Source organism: Ochotona curzoniae, unplaced genomic scaffold (assembly GCF_017591425.1).
Source record: "Ochotona curzoniae isolate NIBS_2020 unplaced genomic scaffold, NIBS_Ocur_1.0 contig_908, whole genome shotgun sequence".
Classification (NCBI taxonomy): Eukaryota; Metazoa; Chordata; class Mammalia; order Lagomorpha; family Ochotonidae; genus Ochotona; species Ochotona curzoniae.
The window spans coordinates 12,470,622-12,491,218 of NW_024466607.1; the positions used below are offsets into that span (position 1 = coordinate 12,470,622).

Genomic DNA, 20,597 nt, shown 5'->3' on the forward strand with positions numbered 1-20,597 from the left:
AGCACGATGGCCTAGCAGCTAAAGTCCTTGCCTTGCACGTACCAAGATCCCAAATGCGCACTGGTTCTAATCCCATCCAGCTCCCTGCTTGTGGTGTTGGAAAGCAGTGGAGGACGGCCCAAAGCCTTGGGACCCTGCACCCGCGTGGGAGACCCAGAAGAAGCTCCTGGCTCCTGGCTTCCATCGGTGCAGTTTGGGCCATTGAGGCCACTTGGGGAGTGAACTAGTGGATGGAAGATCTTCCTCTCTGTCCTCCTCTCTGTGTATCTGACTTTGCAATAAAAATAAATATTTTTTTTTTATTCTGGTAAGAAAATAGTCTCGCTTTCTGATAGCTGAATCTTCTTAGTTAAGACGCGTTCACCTTAATCACTGAGGTAGAGTACAAAACTCCAGAGGAAATCAAAGGCAGCCCAATCACAAGCAGCCCTGCAGGCTCTGGCAGGGTCCAGTGCGACTAACACCAAACTCCCACTCTGATGCCACAGCGGCCCCAGCTTCCTCAGGTTGTTCTAAAACTCTTATGGAAACTGCTTTGCATCCTAAATAGAATCAACTGCCCTGCCACATTTAATAGCAGAAAATTCAGGAACTGAGGTTTCTAGAATACAGTACCTTTGTATTTCTTATAAGCTTTTTCTATATCAAGTAAGTTCCAATCACTGTAAGAATCAGAATGTAATGATATGAGTCACACATAACCCTGCTCATTTGTGTCCCACCACTCCAGGAGCGGCAAAGCATGGCCCGGGGCCCGAATCTGGCTTGCCACATAGGGTTTCATTTCTTTGTTTTCATTCTGGTTTTTGACATAGGATAATGTGTATTATTAATATGATTTCCCATCACATTTTATGATGTTAGTCTTCTTCACTTTGCATGGGGCCAAAACAGATCCACTGAGTCCCTGACAACACCAGGGACGCCACCAACACCGAACATTTTCAACTAAGTCCAACAAACAGAACTTCATCATTCTCCAAATAAAATGCAAGCACCCTGCATCAGATACAATGACTGTGAATTGTCTGCCATTCTTGACAGGGAGAGAGGATCCTGACACGCTTCCTAATGGCTTCAGCCCTTACTCTTCCCAGCAGGACTCTCTTTGCAGAACTGCTAAACAGGTTTGCCTCCAAGGATGGGCCCAGATGCCCTTCTTGGTTCTGCTTCTTGTGGCCACTTCTGGTCCATGCGTGTCTGTAGAGTTTCCTGGCAGTATGCAGCTGATGACACCTGTCCCTTCTGCTGGCCCGTGGGCCTGAGCCATGAGGTTTAATAAAGTTTGGTTCGGGCCCAGCATGGTGGCACAGTGGTTAAAGTCCTCGCCTTGCACGCCCGGGATCCCATATGGGCGGCAGTTCTTATCCTGACGGCCCCACTTCCCATCCAGCTCCCTGCCTGTGGCCCGGGAAAGCAGTCGAGGACGGCCCAAAGCTTTGGGAACCTGCACCCGCGTGAGAGACCCGGAAGAGGCTCCTGGCTTTGGATTGGCATAGCATCAGCCGTTGCGCTCACTTGGGGAGTGAATCATCAGATGGAAGATCTTCCTCTCTGTCTCTCCTCTCTGTATATCTGACTTTCCAATAAAAATAAATCTTAAAAAAAAAAAAGAAATAAGAAATAAAGTTTGGTTCAAGCACAATCTCACTGATCCACTAACCGATGCTCTGAGGTTATTCCACCTGCACTAGCAGGGGTGAGTCCACACAATGGAGACCATGAGGTCCACAGAGCCTATTCACCTGGATTCTTTACTCCAGTTTCCTGACTCTGAAGTATTCATCAAAGACATCTTGTTGTTAAATGAAGTTTTATAGAAGTAAATTCTGGGACTTACCATCAAAACCTTTGAAGTTGTGTCGCGTTCCGTATGTGAAGGCTCTCATGGCATCGTCATTGCACTCTTTCACCAGCCCCACGGCTTCGGCCCCCAGCAACAATCGAATCTTGGAGGCACCAACGAGGTACAGGTTCTGGTTTTCTAGTGTTTCTTTCTCAAACTTATTGAGCAATGGCCTGAACAACAACTGAGCACCTGCAAGAACAAAGCACCGTCTTAGAGACAGAGGCTTTAAAAACCAATACTGTCTGCATAGATATGTTTCTGGTTTGCTAGAAAGAAAATAAATTTTAATAGTAATTTAAAATTGCCTTCCAGGTAACAAATAAGTAGGAATTGGGGATATTTTTTTAATGAATGCAAAAACTGGGATACATAGCAATAAAGGTTGACATCTTCTCAAATGATAAGTAGATCTGTTGTATCTGGGTATCAAATTGCACTGAGTAAAAAAAATGGAAAAGATAAAGCTTATGAGTATAAATAGGTCAAAATTTAAGAAAATTAATTTCAAATAAAATATTTCAGAAGAAAAGCCACACGTGTAATGTAATTACATGGATTATAACTCTGTGACTGTTAAATATTAAATAGTAAAAAGCAATGTAACTTTCCAGTGACTTTCCCATAAATTTCCAAATTCAATTAAGTTCTTCTTTTAAAAGATCAGTTTTAGTGCTTGGTGTGATAGCCTAGTGGCTAAATCCTCTCCTTGCACACACAAGGATCCCACATGGGCAGCAGTTTGTGTCCCAGCAGCTCTGCTTCCCATCCAGCTCCCTGCCTGTGGCCTGGGAAAGCAGTCGAGGACGGCCCAAAGCTTTGAAACCCTGCACCCGCGTGGGAGACCCGGAAGAGGTTCCTGGATCCCGGCTTCAGATCGGTGCAGCACCAGCCATTGCGGTCACTTGGGGAGTGAATCATCAGACGGAAGATCTTGCTCTGTTTCTCTCCTCTGTGTATATCTGACTTTTTAATAAAAATAAATCTTTTTAAAAAAAAAAGGACCCCATTTTTCTTAATTCTTCAGTCTTTCAGAGTACTGTGCAGTATATACTAGAATGCATCTTAACTTTCTCCCATGCCAGAATAAGTTAGGGCTTTTTCAAACCTGAGGTTATTATTATTCATCCACCTTCTTTCTAGGTTTCTAGTTTTTATTGCTAGCAATAACAATAAATAAATATGTTTTCTTCAGTTATTTTTATTACCAGTCTAGAAGAAAACAGAAATGAACCCAAGTATTAAATCTACCACCTTTATCTAGAAAACAATGCCTTCCTAGAATGTTTCTTATGACCATGTAAACCATGTAGAAAGACGTGCCCCCAAACCTGTTCACGTATGTCCACAAATGCAAAAAAGAAGGCTGGGGATATAATGGAGTCTCTCATGCTAAAATACTACAAGTGCTCATACAGGCACACATTTTAGAGAACAGACTCCAGACTAGCAAAATAATTCAAATTTCAGCAAGCAGAATCTCTTGTTTTTAAGTTTCCTTTTTGACTCCATTAATTTTTTAATTCCATTTTGATTAGATATTTTAAAACAACACTACAGTCTACAAGGACTACAGTCTACCAGGGAAAAAAAGCTTAAGTTTATTCTGTTGTTTAAAGACCCTGAATAGTTTAAGCTGCTGTTTTGTGGGCCAGCATTGTGGCACAGCAGGTAAAGTAACCACCTCTGAGACCAGTAACTCGTAAGAGTGCTGATTTGAGACCCCCACTTCTCCACTTCTGGTCTAGCTCCCTCCTAATGTGCCTGGGAAGGCAGTGCAGGATGCCACAAGAGCTTGGGCCCCTGCATGTAAGTAGGAAACCTGCAGGAACTGCCAGGCTCCTAACATCAGCCTGGTCTAGCCCCAGCTGTTGAGACCACCTGAGGAAGGAACCAGTAGCTGGAGGATGCTCCCTTCTCTCCCTTCTCCAAACTCTGCCTTTCAAATCCATTTTAAAAAACGTTTTTAAAACAATGTTGTTCTGTGTGGTTTATGAAAGATTCGCTCATAGAAAGCACCTGCTGCCTTGTTACCCAGACCCGACTCCTTCAAGAAGACTAAATCTTGGCTGCATCTCTCACTGCTCCAAAGATCGCTGCCAGTCACTTAATCCTTCTGTCCCCTTTTATGAGCAAGGGATTCCTTTGTACGTACTAGATTTTGCTCTGTGACAGCTCTTCACTAACAGTCCCAGGAGCTGCCCACACTCTCCACACCAACCATAACATCGTAGCAAAAACCGCACACACCTCTTCCGTGGTACCACAATCACAACACAAAAAGAGCAATTGGTGCATACGTGTTCTTTCATTCCACAGAGCAGTAGAGGACAGCCCAAAGCCCTGGAATCCTGCGCCCAAGACTCCTGCTGTGCATGAAGCACTGCTCTGGGTGTGGTGCTTAAAGCTGTGAAGAGCATCACTCACAGTCCCGGTCAAGTCTAACAGAGGCTTACAATCTAATGCGGAATTACGATGTATTTTAAAGGCCTAGGCAGATAAAAAGAGAGAGAGAAGAGAAATACGCATTACTAAAGAAATGTGTTGAAAATTGTAAGCCATGTTCTTGCCTTCCATAGATGTAATCAACTTTGGATGTAAAATGTAGTTGGACCTATAATGGCTGCATCTATTGTGAACTTGCACACACTTTTTTTTCTTGCCAATATTCCCTAACAACATGCAGGACAACTATTTACACAGCTTTTACATTGCATGGGGTACTGTAGGTAAATTTTCAGTAGAAAGCTCACAGATTTCGTGTAGACAGTAGGCCACCGGAAGTAAGCATCGGAATATCTACAGTGCTAACAGGTCACTCACCTCCATCTTTCTTTTTAGCAATAATTCTGTTTTTCAGCCATTCTTTGGTTTCTTCTTTGACATCCTGAGCCAGTTCTATGACTACCAAAGGGGTAAAAGAACTCTCAGAGGTATCCAAAGCTGATAAGGTCACTTTCATCTTTGACAAACTTGCTAAAAAATAAAACAGAAGGAATGGTTAATGTAGCAAAGAGAAATAGGCTGTAGAGAGTTTGTATTTTCACTGTATTTACACCTACTTCTAGCTTCCCAGATCAAGACAAATTTCTCACCATACACAGGCACCAACGTAGTCAGTACGGAACTATCACAAATCCCATAGGGTATGGGCACTTTTGGAATATTCTGGAAAGAGCTGATACTGGCCTGAACAGTAGCAGAGGAGAGGTCAGGACACGTTAGGGGCAAAATCCACAGACACTGAGAGCTGAACAGACTAAGATAAACCAAAACTGGTGAGTGGGTAACAAATGGTTACAGTGCGAGCACACAGAACTTTCTAGGGCACTTAGTTAGAAGAGGGGCTAGCATTTCCTCCAAAATCACATTCTAAAACTATGACACCTTACCTAAAAAGTAGAAGCCAAGACTTCCACTTCCAAGATAGAGTAATCCAACCACAAACCCCCTGGCCGAAGACCACTCACCAACACACAGAGACGCCGGGTACAAAATCTGTCGTTAGTACAGAGCATGCCAAGGGGAAGGTGAATTTTGCTTTAAGTTGGGATCTTACAGAGCACAACCTGAAGACAGCGGTGGGCCTGAAGCCCTGCACGGAACTAAAGCCTGGAACAGCACTGTCTAGCAGTGGAGATAACTAGATGTGCAGCAAGCTGCAGAGAAACCCACCCAAAAGGATGTACAGCGGCCACTGGGCCAGGAACCAAGAGACAGCGAGTTCTGACAAAAAACTGGAAACTAGGAAACCAATTTTAACAGGATTCTAGAGTTGAAAAATATGTTGAAAAGTGAAGAGCCTAAGGGAAGCTTGACTGAAAACTGTACTAACCTAAACATAAATGCAATACACAAAATCCTTTATTAAGTGTTCACTGCATACAAAGTAGTGTGCTAGGTGCCTATATGTATGTGACTCATTTTAATCCTAATAGTCCTTCCTTAGGACTAACCTCCCCCCACAGCCCCTTTCACCCCACCCCTAAAAACAAAGTATCCCTGAGAAAGTGAGAAAGTGAAAAAGACTGCTTTCCCAGGCCACAAGCAGGGAGCTGGGTGGGAAACAGGGCTGCCAGGATACGAAGCAGCGCCCATGTGGGCTCCTGGGCCAGCAATGAGAGGACTTTAGCAATTAGGCTACCGCGCCGGGCCCTGTGGGGGGAGTTTAAATTTCGTTTATACTTAAAAAAAATTATTCCAAGTTCTTAGGCATCTTAAGAAATGGCTCAAAGGGAAGGAGGTAGGGGAGGAGGCGGAGAACCAGAGACTGAGAAAGCAGAAGGGACGGAGGGAGACAGCAGGAGAGATGAGGGATGCCATATTTTAGCTCTGCTACCAAGTTTGAACAGTATGGGCACCAACTCAGAGAGCCGCCATGGGAGCCAATGAGGCAGGCCTGACACCCATCCCCCAGGGCCACGTGAGGCTCTCTAAAGCAGCGGTCCCATCTGGGGGCAACTTTGAGACTTTGTCAAATTTCTCCTAATTCTGTACTTCATCGAGGTAATCACTTGGTGTGCACAGTCACACAGGAGCAGCCAGCACTGAGCAGTGCAGCGCCCTTCTCTGCTGGAAATCACTGCCTCATGCAACCTCATTACATCCAAGTGGCTGGGCTAGATTCAAATTATACTCCAGAGCCACCCAGGAGCACTACCTAAAAGCACGGGTTAAAGCAAACATGCTGGTTTCTGTGAAGGAAATGAGATCACACAGGATGCAGTGTTGGCCTCCAGTGAGCTAACAATGCCTGGGCACACGCACAGCAAGAATCATATTCCACACGGGAGAAGAGCGCAGGGCACGCCAACGCAGTAAGGATAAAGACAGTGTAACAAGGCTGGCTGGAGCAGAGCGGGAGGCTGTGTCCTCTGAGTGCAGCCATGACGGTAACGGAGCCCCAGCTCACACCGCCCCAGAGAAGGGATCCCTGCAGATCCTCCAGCAGAGGCCCACATGTCAGTCACAGCGGCTGCAACAGGCACACTGAGGGTGCAAGAAAACGGATGTTCTTCATAGCATTCCCCAATTCCTCACGAACTGTTCAAGTCTTTCGTGATAAAACTCTGGGCAACATGCTAATGTGCCAATAGAATTTAAAAGCATAGCTTTATCATCTTAAAAAAAAACAGAGCTATCAAACACAAGAAACATTTACCACGCACTATGAAGAGCCAGGCCATGACAGGACCCGAAGCAACAGAAGCAAAGTCTACAGCTTTCCTTTGAGGAGCCCTGGTCTAGCAGCAGGTGTGCACGAAGCAATTCTAGCCCAGCGCCAGGTGGGAGCGGGAACGGGCACGCATTGTGTGGGAAGAGCCTAAGCAGCAGAAAGCCTTCAGTGGAAAGAACTGGGAACGAAGAAGTTGCAAAGTGGTAAAGAACACTCAGCGGAAAGAGCCCAAGTCTTTGGCGGAGTATGTATAGACTGTTATCAAAGATCAAAGGTTGTGAATATTTATGCATTGTGCAACTTCAAAAATGTCCCTCTTATTAATAATTACCAGGTCATAAAACAGCTTGATTGATTAAAAGGCGTTTCCCTAAAACTACAGGGGCAGGTGTTCGGCCTCAGTGGTTAAGCCTGATGCCCCACAGCGAGGGACCTGGGTTCATTCCAGGGCCTGTCCCCTGAATTCCAGCTTCCTGCTCATGCAAACCCGAGAGGGGCCGTCAGCTGACTGCCCTGGGAGGCCTGGACTTGGTCCCCAGCCCCAGTGTGCGCCCTGGCCCAGGTCTGCCCAGGTCTGCCCAGGTCTGCCCACTGTGGGCAGTGTGGAGTAAAGCAGCTGACGAGTGCACTCTTTCTCTCAATGTCTGTATGACAAGTACATTTTTAAAATCAGGCTTTAAAATATTTTTTTCTGAACACTAAAAACTCACAATGAACACTGGCTGATTAATCTTCCATGAGATATCACATGCTGCTAATTATGCAAACCACACCTTAACAAACACATGCAATGGGTGAAGGATAACAGCCACCAATCCGGACACACAGTTCTTACAAATCAGTAACAAATACAAAATCATGAAAATAGGATTCACAAAAGAAATACACCAACATACACTTGAAAAGATATTCAAAATTACTGATAAAAGAGATACAAAATAACAAGATGCTCTGTCCTTTTGAAATCTGCCCAAGTTAGGCAAGCTTTGTAGCTCAGCAAGCTAAACCACTGCTTGAGATGCCTGCAACCCAAACCGGAGTGCCAGCTCAATTCCCGACATTCTGCACCTGCTCTCTAGCTTCCTGCTAACGCGCCCGCGGAGGCAGCAGCAGCTGCTCAGGCGCCTGGCTTCCCTCACCGGACACCTGGATGGAGTTCCTGGCCCCTGCCTCCGGTCCGACCCGGCCCGCGTGATGAGAATGCGGGGGTTCAATCAGCACATACACAATCTTTCCGGCTCTTTCTCCCTTCCTCCCCGCGCTCTCCACCACTTTGTCTTTGAAATAAGTGACTATCATTCAAATATATATATTTATATATATGTGTGTATATATGTATAAATAAATATATATATACAGCTAACATGGGAAAAATTTTGGATAAAGAACTGGAGTATTTTCATATTTTGAGGACAGAAGCTGTAATTTGAAACCACCTTTCCAGAAAGCAAACTAAAAATTTTGGGGAAAAAAAAATCGTACTCTTCAACATAGCAATGCCAACTTCCAGGAATCTGTTCCACGAAGAAAACCAAGTGCATCTGTATATGTACATATATTTTAGCTTTCCTTACTCACGAAATTTACCTCTCACAGGTTACTGGGGACTAGTGTTATGGCACAGCAGGATAAACCACTGCTTGCTACACCAGCTTCCCCTCTTGCAGCAACAGTTCAAGTCCTGGCTACTCTACCTCCAGTGCAGCTCCCTGTTGACGTGACTGCAAAAGCAAGTGTCCGGATCCCTGCAACCCGCATGAAGACCAGGATGGAGTTCCAGGCTCCTGCCTTCAGCTGACTCAGCGCTGGTCCTGGTGGCCACGTGGAGAGTAAAACAGCTGATGGACGCTCCCTAACTGCCCCTCTGTCACTCTTTCAAAAAAGTACACTTTAAAAAAAAAAAAGACAATGAACCAAATATGCATGCAAAAGCTCATTATGTATTGTGCTTACTGTGTTTATGTATTCACAGCAAAAGATAAACATTAGAAAATATCTTATTAGATATTGCTGAATGTCCATCAACAGATTGGCTTAAAAAACATAGCAAAATAATCTGCTAGAATGATAGGATAGAAATCCAACTATATTAACATGGAAGGTCTTCCCATTAGAAGGCAAAATATGCCAAGTATGTCCCACATAAATTATATAATAAACACATGGCAATAGCAAAATGACACTAGCTATCATTTGCTGAGGATTTATTATTTTTGAAGCACTGTGCTACCAATTTTTTTTATAAAGATTTTTTTTTATTAGAAAGGCACATACACAGAGAGGACAGATAGAGAGGAAGATCTTCCGTCCAATGACTCACTCCCCAAGTGACCGCAACGCTGGAGCTGTGCCAATCCGAAGCCAGGAGCCAGGAACCTCCTCCAGGTCTCCCACATGGGTACAGGGTCCCAAGGCTTTGGGGCCATCCTCCACTGCTTTCCCGGGCCTCAAGCAGGGAGCTGGATGAGAAGCGGGGCCACCAGGATTAGAACTGGCATACATATGGGATCCTGGTGCATACAAGATGAGGGCTTTAGCTACTAGGCTACTATGCCGGACCCGTGCTACCAACTTTTGTGTGAATGAACTCACTTAATCCTCACACTGACCCCTTGAAACGGAGAGTCTTCTACTTCATCACTGAGAACTTAAGTGAAAGGCCTTTTCCTGCATCTCCAGGCAGGACGGGGCAGGCTGCCCCAGGCCTGCATCATTAGGGGCCGGTAGGGACGTGTGCATCAATGTGTGTACACAAACCATATTAGTGCTGTGTTTCCATCAATTGCTCCTCTTGGGAGGTGGGATTTAGGATGCTTTTACCTTTCCTCTTTACATTTTTTATTTGAATCTTAATGAACTGATAGTTTTTATGATCACAAAGATGGGGCTCCATACTTACAAAACAGCACGGAAGTCCTCCATTTTCAGTAGTAAGTGCAAAATACACTTTCATTAAGATCAAGTGCTTTTAAAAAAAACTGTATGATACAAGACATTTTGCTTTATCAGACTAAAACCATGCCAATCTTGTATAAAAGCTAGAACTGGTCTTAAAACTGTTTTCTTCTGGGCCCAGTGCAGTGGCCTAGCAGCTAAGGTCCTTGCCTTGAAAGTGCCGGGATCCCATATATAGTTCTAATCATGACAGCCCCGCTCCCCATCCAGCTCCCTGCCTGTGGCCTGGGAAAGCAGTCAAGGATGGCCCAAAGCCTAGGGACCGTGCACCCGTGTGGAAGACCCAGAAGAGGATCTGGGCTCCTGGCTTCGGATCAGCACAGCACCGGCCGTTGCGCTCACTTGAGGAGTGAATCATCGGACGGAAGATCTTCCTCTCTGTCTCTCCTCCTCTCTGTTCATCTGACTTTGTAATAAAAATAAAATAAATCTTAAAAAAAAAAAAAAAAACCACTCTTTTCTTCTGGGTAAAAGTTAACCAACATCAGGATGCTTTCTGCTGATCAATGAGAAATAAAAGGTTACAGCATGTAAGCACATCCCCTCCCGCCTAGCTGCGACGCGGAGGACAAGGGTGGAAAGCAGGGTGGGAGGCAGACGTGGAGCAGAGCTCGGCGAGGCCCTCACCGACCGGGTCATGTCACCCAGGCAGTGACACCCACAGGCACACCACCGACGGGGCAGCGGTAAGGCAGGACCAGGACCTGTAACTCTACAAACAAAACCATGTCATCTGAAGACCTTTCTGTTTCTCATGCCCACCGGCCTGACTACAGCCTCGGAACCGAAAACTTCAGCCTGATAAACGTCTCAAGGCTAACATGAGGGTCCGCTGGGGCCCGGGGGAGGGCAGACAGCTGCCTGCTTATCTTGCTGGGCCTGGCCCCCACAGGCTCCTGTCCGGATGGTCCTAAAGTCACTCCAGAAGGGAGGCCCCTGGTCAAGGACCTTCAGCTCTAAATCCAGGATCAGCTAACACTCCGAGCAGTCACCTCCCAAGCCTTGGAGGTGCAGCTGGGGCACTCCGCCTTCTGAGAGATTCCCGCGGCAATTCACAGCCCCATAAAACAGGAACAAGAGATTTCCTGGGTCACGCCTTCTACCTGTGTGTCTCCCTGATGATTTACAAGCGCACATAAAGGAAATTAAAAGGTCCCTAATGGATTCCATAGACCCATCAAACAGCACTCAACTTATCCAGGAAATGAAGACAGACTTCCTCCTCTCAGGCAGGAGAATTCAGGTACAAACCTAGGGAAGTCACGGGCTTCCTAGCAGGCTTGCGTTAGCTCACAGGTCTGCGCCACAACACTCAATGCAGGAAGGGGTAAAGACAAACTGCCCACTGAACCCAACCCGGGATACTGGAGTGGAGCCTCGGGCACCACCAGGCCATCAGTGAAGTTTCCAGCAGGTGGCCCAAGATTCTGTAACAATGTAAATTTCGATCAGGTGGCCTAACACTTAGACTAGTAACGATGTGAATTTCCCGGTTTCACTCATTGCCTCCTGTTACACAAGAAACCACCCTTTGCCGGAAATGAGTGAAAAGCAAATGAGAAGTCTGTGTACCAACTTAGCAAATTTTTGTGAATCTAAGTTATTTTAAAAAGTTTTTGAAAAGTAGATTCTATTCCGTATAAACATTCTGTTTCCCTCTGTGTAATACATCTACACAAACACCTACAGACGGAAAGCAAGTAGACTGATACATGCATTCAACTCTAGACGGATGCTAAGCTAGTAATCGGAAAAAACAAAGGTTGTGCTGCTTATAAAAACAAAGAACTCAAAAGAAACTTTAGCACAGCTACCTCAAGCAATACTGAATCTTCATCTGCAAGCACACTGTGAAGTACAGAGCTGGCATTCTAACATCTGGTAAAAGAATTAACCCAGAAAAGGGACACAACCATTTAAAACGCTGTTTTCAGGCTGGGTGTTAGGGCACCTTGAAGTGCAGCGTCAGCCGCTCCCTGCTAACGCTCCTGAGGCAGCTACACGACGGCTCAGGGAAAGCAGACCTGCCTGGAGTTCCGGCTGTAGCATGGTCCAGCTGCAGGCCCAGATGCTGCAGCTATTTGGGGAATGAGCCAGCAGACTATAGATCTTTCTAGAACCTTCAAATAACCTAAAAAAAAAAAGTGTGAGACCTGCACTATAGCACAGTAGAGCTGCCACCTGCAGCAGCAGCAGCCCTCTGGGTGCTGGTCCCAGTCCCTGCCGCTCCAGCTCCCTGCCAAGGGCCTGGGAGAAGCTGCAGAAGATGGCCCAAGTGTTTGCCCCTGCCAGCCATGCGGGAGATGGACAGACAGAGCCAGCCTCAGCCCTGGGCATTCCAGCCATGAGGGGAGCGAACCAGCCGACGGATTTCCAAATAAATCTTAAAAAGAAAAATGTGTAAGAATTTGCAGCGATTCGGGTAAATGCCAAGTTGAAAAAAAATTTCAAATGGGAGGGGGTAAAGAACAAACTACAAAGAAATGTGACAATGCTGTTCTGATTACGTATATATGTATATTTACATATAGAAAAAACACAAAAACTGAAGAATGCATATGAGTGCTGACCGAGGAGGTAAAATTACCAGTGGGAGAGGGAGGGAGGGTGTTAAATTCTAGTCTCTATCTTCCAAGTTTTCTGCAATGAAACGGCACCTCCCTGGGTTTAGGCACACACACTTTAATTTCCCAGGCCCTTCCTACCTGCTTTTATTTTCGCCCTTTTAAATTTCAGACTCTGGCAACCACAGCTGATCAGAAGAGACTTTATGCAGCTCATCTGATAAACTTTTTTTAAAAAAAATCCTAACTCACAGAACCAGGCGCGTCGTAGAAAACACTTAAGTCTTTCAGATTGGAGTGACTACATGGAAAGTAGACCTTAAAAAGAAAAGTAGCTTTACACGGAAAAAAAAAAAAAAGGAAGGAAACCCATAGGGAGAGATTTTTAACTCAGGATTTAAGTTGAAACAACTGCCGGGTCGTCCGGATTCTCAGGTGCAGCGCACCGGGAGAACGAGGCGCAGCTGCAGGTGGCGAGCCCCGCCCCCACACGCTCCCGGAGCTGCCCCCGACCGGCGTCCAGGAGCCAGGCTGCACAGTGTGCCCGGGGCACACGCCTGGGAAGCCCCTCACCTCACGGGGCACACGGCCAGCAGCACTGCTGGGGCGCGGACCCCCGACCCCGCAGCGCCCTCCGCTCCGCCTCGCCCACCCCTCCACGCGCTCGCCGCCCCGTGCCCCGACGGCGACCACCCCCTCAGCTCTCACCCCTCCACTCCCGGCCGCAGCTCTCCTCAGACCTCCACGCCCACAGCTCTCCTCAAACCTCCACGCCCGACCCGTGGCTCCCAGCTCGGGAAGGAAGGGCTGCGGCTGACAGCCGTGCCCCGCCGGCCGCGGCAGCCGGGCCTCAGCCACCTCTCCCCCTCCACACACACCCACCCACACTCGGGCTCTGCGTGGCACAGGCCGAGGGTCCCTCACCGGCCGCCGCGGCGCTCCACGTCCTCGGGGGCGGACCCGGCAGCCGGCCGCACCGGGAAGCTGGGCGGTGGACCCGGAGGCCGGGGGCCGGGGGCGGGGCGGGCCTGCCGGCGGGCGTAAAGAACCAAGCGGGGCGAGCCTCGCGGGGCCGGCCGGCGTAACGCACGGCGGGGCGGGGCCGGGCCTAGCGGGGAGCGGGGCCTAGCGGGGGCGGGGCCTAGCGGGGAGGCGGGTCCTAGCGGGGAGGCGGGACCCAGCCATAGGCGGGGCCTAGCGGGAAGGCGGGCCCTAGCGGGGAGGTGGGGCCTGGCGGGAGGCGGGGCCTGGCGGGAGGCGAGGCCTAGCCGAGGAGACGGGGCCTAGCGGGGAAGCAGGGCCTAGCCGAGGAGGCGGGGCCTAGTTAGGGATGCGGGGCGGTGGAGGAGGCGGGACCTCGACAAGGGAGGTGGAGACTAGCTAGGGAGGCGGGGCCTAGGTGGAAGAGGCGGGGCCTAGTTGGGGAGGCGGGTCCTCGGCAAGGGAGGTGTGGCCTAAAGAGGGAGGCGGGACCTTGCCCAGCAGTCGCTCCGCATGGGGCAGGGCTTCTGTGCAAAGGGGCGGAGTTTCTCTGAGCCGGTCCGCCGAGGGGGCGTGGCCGGAAGGGGAGAGGCGGATCTAGTTGAGCTTGTCGCTGGGGTGGGGACCGGACGTAGCTGGACTCTCACCGAAGGTCGGAGCGACTTGGGATGGACTTCCCGGTTCAACAAAATCTAACTCTGATCACGTTCGCGTCGCAGCGCAAGTCTCGACCCATTTCAAGTGATGTAAAGTCCAGGTCCTCAAGTCATGGCTTGAATCTCACCTCCTCACCTGGACTCTTTCCGCCCCTCTGCTTGAACACCTGCTGTCCCAGTCCCGCTCCTGCCTGGATCACTTCTTACTCTCCAGTTCTCCTACCCACAACACCCGAGTTTCATATTAAATGTGTCGCCAGTCTCCCCAGTATGCAAACTTCACAAAGGCAGGGTTTGTTGTGGTTTTCTTTTTTTATATCAGTTTTGTCCACAGATAGACCCTGTACCCAGCAGACAAGCAACAAAACCATGAAGAGGGCTGGGAAGAGGAATGAATGCACGCTTTCTCCGGTCACACACACAGCTCAGGCCAGACCAGGCAGGACGCTGGGCTGCTTTCTGCCGCTCACTGTCTCTGAGCGCGGGATGAAGGCAGGGAAGAGTGTAAAAAGTGCAGGGGCACTTTAAAGGAACCCCTCCCCTCTTTAGGAGAATTCAGGAAAGAACCGAAATGATAAGTGCTTGTAAGCAAACGCATTTGGGGGCCAAGGGAGGGAGAGGGGAGGGGGGGGCCTCAAAGAAATGCCCAAATGGCCCCAGGCGATGCTGTGCACTTTGGAAAAATATCACAGATGCAACTAGTTCAACCAAAGCAATACTACCAGGTCAACTGTGGTGGGGTGGAATGAGTGCCATCACACTAAAACATCCAATCAGATGTTGTATAACTGAACATGTATTAGGAAACTTGAGGCTCTTTGTGCTGCAGTATTAAGACAACACCCTGCTCTGTGTCGGGGCCCAGAATTTGGAGAAGGCCCTTTCGGCCCAGCAGTTTTGCTGTTGAGAGCCTTGGTGTCTCCACAACATAACAGACAGAATGCCACTGCGCTGGGAGAGGAGCCGTTTGTCCCTTCGCAAGACCTCTGAAGCTGTCAGGGTGGCCCGTGGTCTTGTTGACAAGCTCTCCCACGGCTGAGCTCTCCTAGGCCCCGCAAGTTCTCTGAGAACCAGAGTAAAGACCTCATGAACTTCAGCAGTAGTTCTGACACAACTCAGTAGAAAGTTGTAACAGCTTACTTCCTGCCTTCTAACCTCTGCATATGATTTCAGCTTTTAAGAATATATAATATACACACTTCTATATACATTTACAGAGCGAGAAGGGGAGGGAGAGAAGAAGTGAGAGAATCTTTTAAAACTTTTTATTTCTTTTTGTTTGGAAGGAAGATTGACAGAAAAAGGAGAGAGAGAGAGAGATCCTCCATCTGCTGACTCACTCTCCAAATGGCTGCAATGGCCAGAGCTGGGTGGTTGAGAAACCTGGAGCCTGGACCTTCCTCTGGATCTCTCGAGTGGGAGCAGAAGCCCAGAAACAGACAGGCTTTCACTGCTTTCCCAGGCGCATTAGCAGGGAGCTGGATCAGAAGTGGAGCAGCCGGGATTCGAACTGCACCTCTGTCGGGTGCTGGCTTAGCCTGCTGTACCAGGCGTCTGGCCCCTCATCTCGTCTTCTAATACTTGTTTGGCTAGAAGGCTTAGAAAAAGTCAAATTTGAATAGAAATAGTACAAGTCCCATTTGTTTAGGCAATCTTATTTTACAATCACAAATAACAAGCAAACTTTCTGATAAACACTTGGACCATGCAGATGGTAGGATTGATGACGTGGATTCCTACATGACACGGGACGCTTGCTGCGTACACCAACTCATTGTCCAGAGCAAGGGCAGGGATTCCTCATGCCGGCTCTCTCCTCGCCAGGATTTCCTTCTGGCTTCCAGGAGCCAGGGCTTCCATTCCTCTCTCCCAAAGAGCAAGTTTGCTCTCACGGTCTGGAGTGTCCTTCTCCCTGTCCCGGCTGCTCTACTTTTGATTCAGCTCTCTTGTAATGGTCTGGGGAAGCGGCAGAAGATGGCCTAAGTGCTTGAGTTCCTACCGCCCACGTGGGAGACCCAGAATAGAGTTCTGGTTTTCTGGCTTCGGCCTGGCCCAGCCCTGGGCATTGCAGCCAAGTGAGGAAGTGAACCAGTCTCTTCCTCTCTGTCTGTAATTCTGACTTGCAAACAAATAAATCTCTTTTTAAAGAGTTTAGTACAAAGTTCAGTACTTAAACAGATTTCTAATCCCATTAGCTATACTGAGTATTTTCCATTTGTCCACACCCGCTATCCACCTTTCTCCATTCGGTGTAGCCCAGCAGGTTAACCTATAGGAACTATAAGAACAGGCTTCCATGTGTACTGCTATCTAATTGGGTCCACTTTATGGAGACAATGGCAAGAGGCTGGAGGGAGGGAGGAGAGTGAGGTCAGAGTGTTGGCCCCTTGGCCGTGCCTGCGCTGAGTCATGGCAAGTTGGCCATCTCCATCTAGGGAAGGCCACAACCCCAGGCAGGCAGCCCTCCTCTCTGGCTTGAGTAACTCCCTCTGCTTGCCCTTCAGGCCTGGAGTGGTAATGACTCCTGATTGCTCCTGGCTTCAAGGCCCTTTCACCATGCCTCTTGATTTTCCTAATCTCTGCCCACACATTTACAACTCTGATAGAATGTTCCAGCAGAAACATGCCATCAGTTTCCTGCCAAGACAAAGATTGAGGCCTTGCCCATGTTTTGCCACCCTTATTATTCCCTACTATCACCACTACATAGTTTTTATATTAGATTTAGTAACTATCCCAAACGCTTTCCAACAAGATCTAGCTGTTAATGACAGTGATTAGAAATTGGCTTTTTCATGCCTGGACAGCCTTGGGAAGGCATCTGTAACACAACAAATATAATTTAGAAATGAAAAATTTAGCTTCTACAAGATGAATAAAAAGCCTAGTAGTTAAAAAGTTAAAAAGCCTAATAGTAGTTTGATGAGAATTATTATCCTGATTATATAAATCTGTGTTTAAAATATAGCATCTAACAGGTACCTTTAGTCAAATTCTAGTCAAATATCTTACTTCGTGTTTAAAGTGTTTCAATATCTCAAGTAGGAATAGAAAGGAAAAGAAAACGATCTCTACATTTTGGCTAAGAGACTTTGGATGTTTCCCATTTTGTATGTGGCAGTGCAAAACAGATTTACTTTCTGCTTAAAAAAACCTTATCCCATCCTCTCGAAAGAAACATGCAAACGTTCCATACCCCCTGTTGTGCTGAATACTAACATCTATTTGTTACAATAGATGAAATATCATCCAGGTATTTTTAACGTCCCTGGGAAGGTGCTGTTTTATTTCGACTATTTCTTTACAGCAAAGCTATAACACAGAGTAATGACTATTTGACATCTGTTGAATAGCCCAGGACACAATTTGGCTCACAGTACTATTCCAATTTCTGGTCTTAGCAGGGAACAAGTTAAATGTCTCGCGGGTCTTTTTTGTGTCTTCTGTGTATCTGATACGTGCTTGGAATCAAGCCATTGAAGTAATAGAATTCCTCTATGAAACTGCACACCTGAGGAGAAGTGTTCATTCTAAATATTAGATCTTGAGTAAGACGGGTATCTTAACTCTCAAAATTTCTATCATTAGTGTCAAGAGCTACAAAGGGTTTGGAATTTCACTGTACTTGCAAGCTAACAAGTTAGCCTGGCATAGCTTTGCGGATCAGACAATATTACTCATCTTGTAGCAGTCCACTCGGGTTCCACATTCACTTCAGTTTTTCCTGTCCTGTCCACGGGAACAACACAGATTCTCCCAGGCCAGTTTCACACACTCAGTGGATTCACATGGTACCCAAGAAACCCTGAGCTTAAATAACCCTGGTCAGGTCATTTAAACCTGGATTATTTTGTCTATCTGAGAGGCAAGGCAGGGGGATAGATAGAGAGGAAATTCCCATCCCACTGCCCCCTGATGGTCACAACGCCTGGAATTTGGAACTTCATCCAGGTCTCCTTCATGAAGAACTCCATGACTTGAACCATCACCACTGCCCACCAGGGTCTTGTACTACCGAGACGCTGAAGTCAGGAGCCAGAGCTGGGAATTGAATCCAGCTCCTCTTACGGGAGATGCATTCTCCTGTAACTTAATTGCTAGGTCAGTGACCTCTCCAAACTTGAGGCTTTTGAAGGTAACTTGCTCAATCCAAGGCAGATACCATCTTTATTATCTGAAACAGCAAACAAACTTACCCTCTGCTTCCTCGGGAGGAACAGCTCTATTTTCAGGGTTGTTTGCCATAAGATTCGCAATGGAAACACCTTCTACTTCTTACAGAAGCAGCCAAGCTTCAGGGTTGCACAGACTTTGAAGAACAAGTCTACTGATCTCCTTCTTGCATGTCTTTTAACAACAACAATAAAAAGTGAAGGTAGGCAAAGTAAAAACTGTAAGAGAGTGAGTAGAGAAAGTAACTGTCTGTATCCAGCTCCTCTGAAGTCAAGAGCTCCTGCTGTGTGTGTGTGTCTTCAACTTTCCCTTACCTGGAATTCTTGTCCACTCTATTTATTCCCATTAACAAAATGCAAAGGAAAATAGACTTGAAAAGACTAAAACTACAAACACTTCTGTTTCATCCAAGGACTTTCAGGTTTCCTGTCTTCATTCTCTCTCCAATAGTAACTCACCCCCAACTCCAGGAGACTCAAGAAACATGATCCATGGCCTCCTCGAGCTCACACACACGTGTGGAGGGGAGTTACATATGAGGATCACACAAAGTGTGTTATAGACGGCCTCTTGTGACACATCATGCTTTTTCCCTAATCTTGGTGAAAAATGAGACGCTTACCAGCACTGACATGCACACTTGAAAGGTGAAGATGCTTAACTCACCTACCCCTTCTGCACCTGGCAAGTGCTCCTGGTGAGAGCTGCGGTCCTCAAGAGGGTCCAGTTGTGCCACAGTGCCACCAAGTGGTAGGGTGGGCAAGGTGTCTTCCGACAAGGAACGCTTCAGGGAGGAGCATCTAGGGTCTATTGCTGTTGAACAGGTTTCTCCAAGCTGCAGAAGCTTCACATCGTAAGCAGTATTACCTCACACCATTTCTGAGAGTTGGGAAGGTAGGGGTTACTTAGCTGGGTGGTTCTGGCTCAGGCTCCTCTCCTGTGGCCGCAGTCCTATGGAGTGGCCTCCCTAGTGGCTCGCACTCAGAGCTGTGGAACGAGGCCTCAGCTTCTCGTCTCGTAGGCCTGTCACGGCACAGCAGCTGTCTTCCCACAGAGTTTCCACAACTACGTACCATCATCTCTTTAGTCATGTTGTAAGCCAGTCGTTCAGTCCAGCGCAACTGCAAAGGGGCGGGAGAACTGGCTCCCTCCTTTCAAGAGAGGACCCAGGAATCTGACATTGTAAATTCCTACAGTGTTGTCAGCCCAAAAAGCAAGATGCCTCTGCCAGCGGGTCCTCACAGCTGCACCCCCTTGCTCTGTGCTCATGGTGCCTCCCTGGTGCTCAGGTCAGAGATGTGGATCCCACTGCCACATAGACAAGCTGAGCAGGCCAAGTGCCAGTTGGCAATGGAAATGTTCCCGAAAAGTGGGTCCAACGTGTGAGTCTGTTATGAAACACGGGTCTGTTGCAGTGATAGCTTGGCTCATTTGGAGAAGCTCTTTGGTATTTTGTCCCATTGATACAGGTGTATCCTGGCTTGTGTGAGCCTAATCCTGCACGTTGGTGTCAGAGAAGTTGTGATTTTAGAGTAGAAGTGTGGCAGTAGGGGCCCAGAAAACAGTGTTTCCGGACTGTCATTCCAGAACGTGCCACTTTACAAAGCTTTGCCTGAAGAGCTTGTATGTAAACATACGGGTCATAAATGGCTTAGAAGCATTTTCAATTCACATTATCTCTCACTGTGATGGATGAAGAAATAGTGGAAGAGTGTACTTCCACCAGTGGACGTGTTGCTTGGGATGCTCATATCCCGTAATGGGGTACCTGGGTTCCAGTCCCAGTTCTGCTTCCAACCCACTTTTGTGCTAATGCCCATGCACCCTGGGAGGCAGTGAGTGACCATTCAACTACCTGAGTCCTTGTGACCCCCGTGGGAGACCTCCACATTGACTTTACAACTCATGGTTTCAGTTTGGCCTACCCGTCCCCGTCTCGCCCTGCAACCACCACCAGTGGCATTTGGGGAATGCCTCCACGAATAGAAGAGAAAAATAAAAAGCTTTTAAAAGAAAAAGAATATACCTCCAGAGTTTGCTGTAGAAAGTTCTCTTGAAGCTCCTGCACATGTGCACAGAGCATGGAAAACAGAAGGCATCTGGACAAGGTTGGTGAAGTTGAAAAAAAAAAAAAAAAGCAGGTTAGAAGGCAAAAGGAGCCCGCCACCCATTCCTGGCACCAGTTCAGCTCCCATTCTATCCCCTCAGCTCCCACTCCCTGCTAGCAGGCACTCTCTTCTTCCTTC

General features: G+C 47.6%; 1 protein-coding gene across 11 annotated transcripts in view; it reads right to left on the reverse strand.

Moving 5' to 3' along the window:
- The window catches only part of ANO10 (anoctamin 10), a 107,416-nt gene extending 93,818 nt beyond the window's left edge, over positions 1-13,598 (reverse strand). For 9 of the 11 annotated variants that reach the window (XM_040994327.1, XM_040994326.1, XM_040994324.1 and 6 more), the window contains exons 1-3: positions 13,466-13,598; positions 4,670-4,822; positions 1,841-2,038 (exon numbers count right to left, since the gene is read on the reverse strand). In XM_040994327.1, coding sequence (XP_040850261.1) covers positions 1,841-2,038; positions 4,670-4,808 — 337 coding nt within the window. In that variant the 5' untranslated portion in view covers positions 4,809-4,822; positions 13,466-13,598. The other 2 variants (XM_040994322.1, XM_040994321.1) reach the window with 2 other exon arrangements.
- Positions 13,599-20,597: the final 6,999 nt, after the last annotated feature.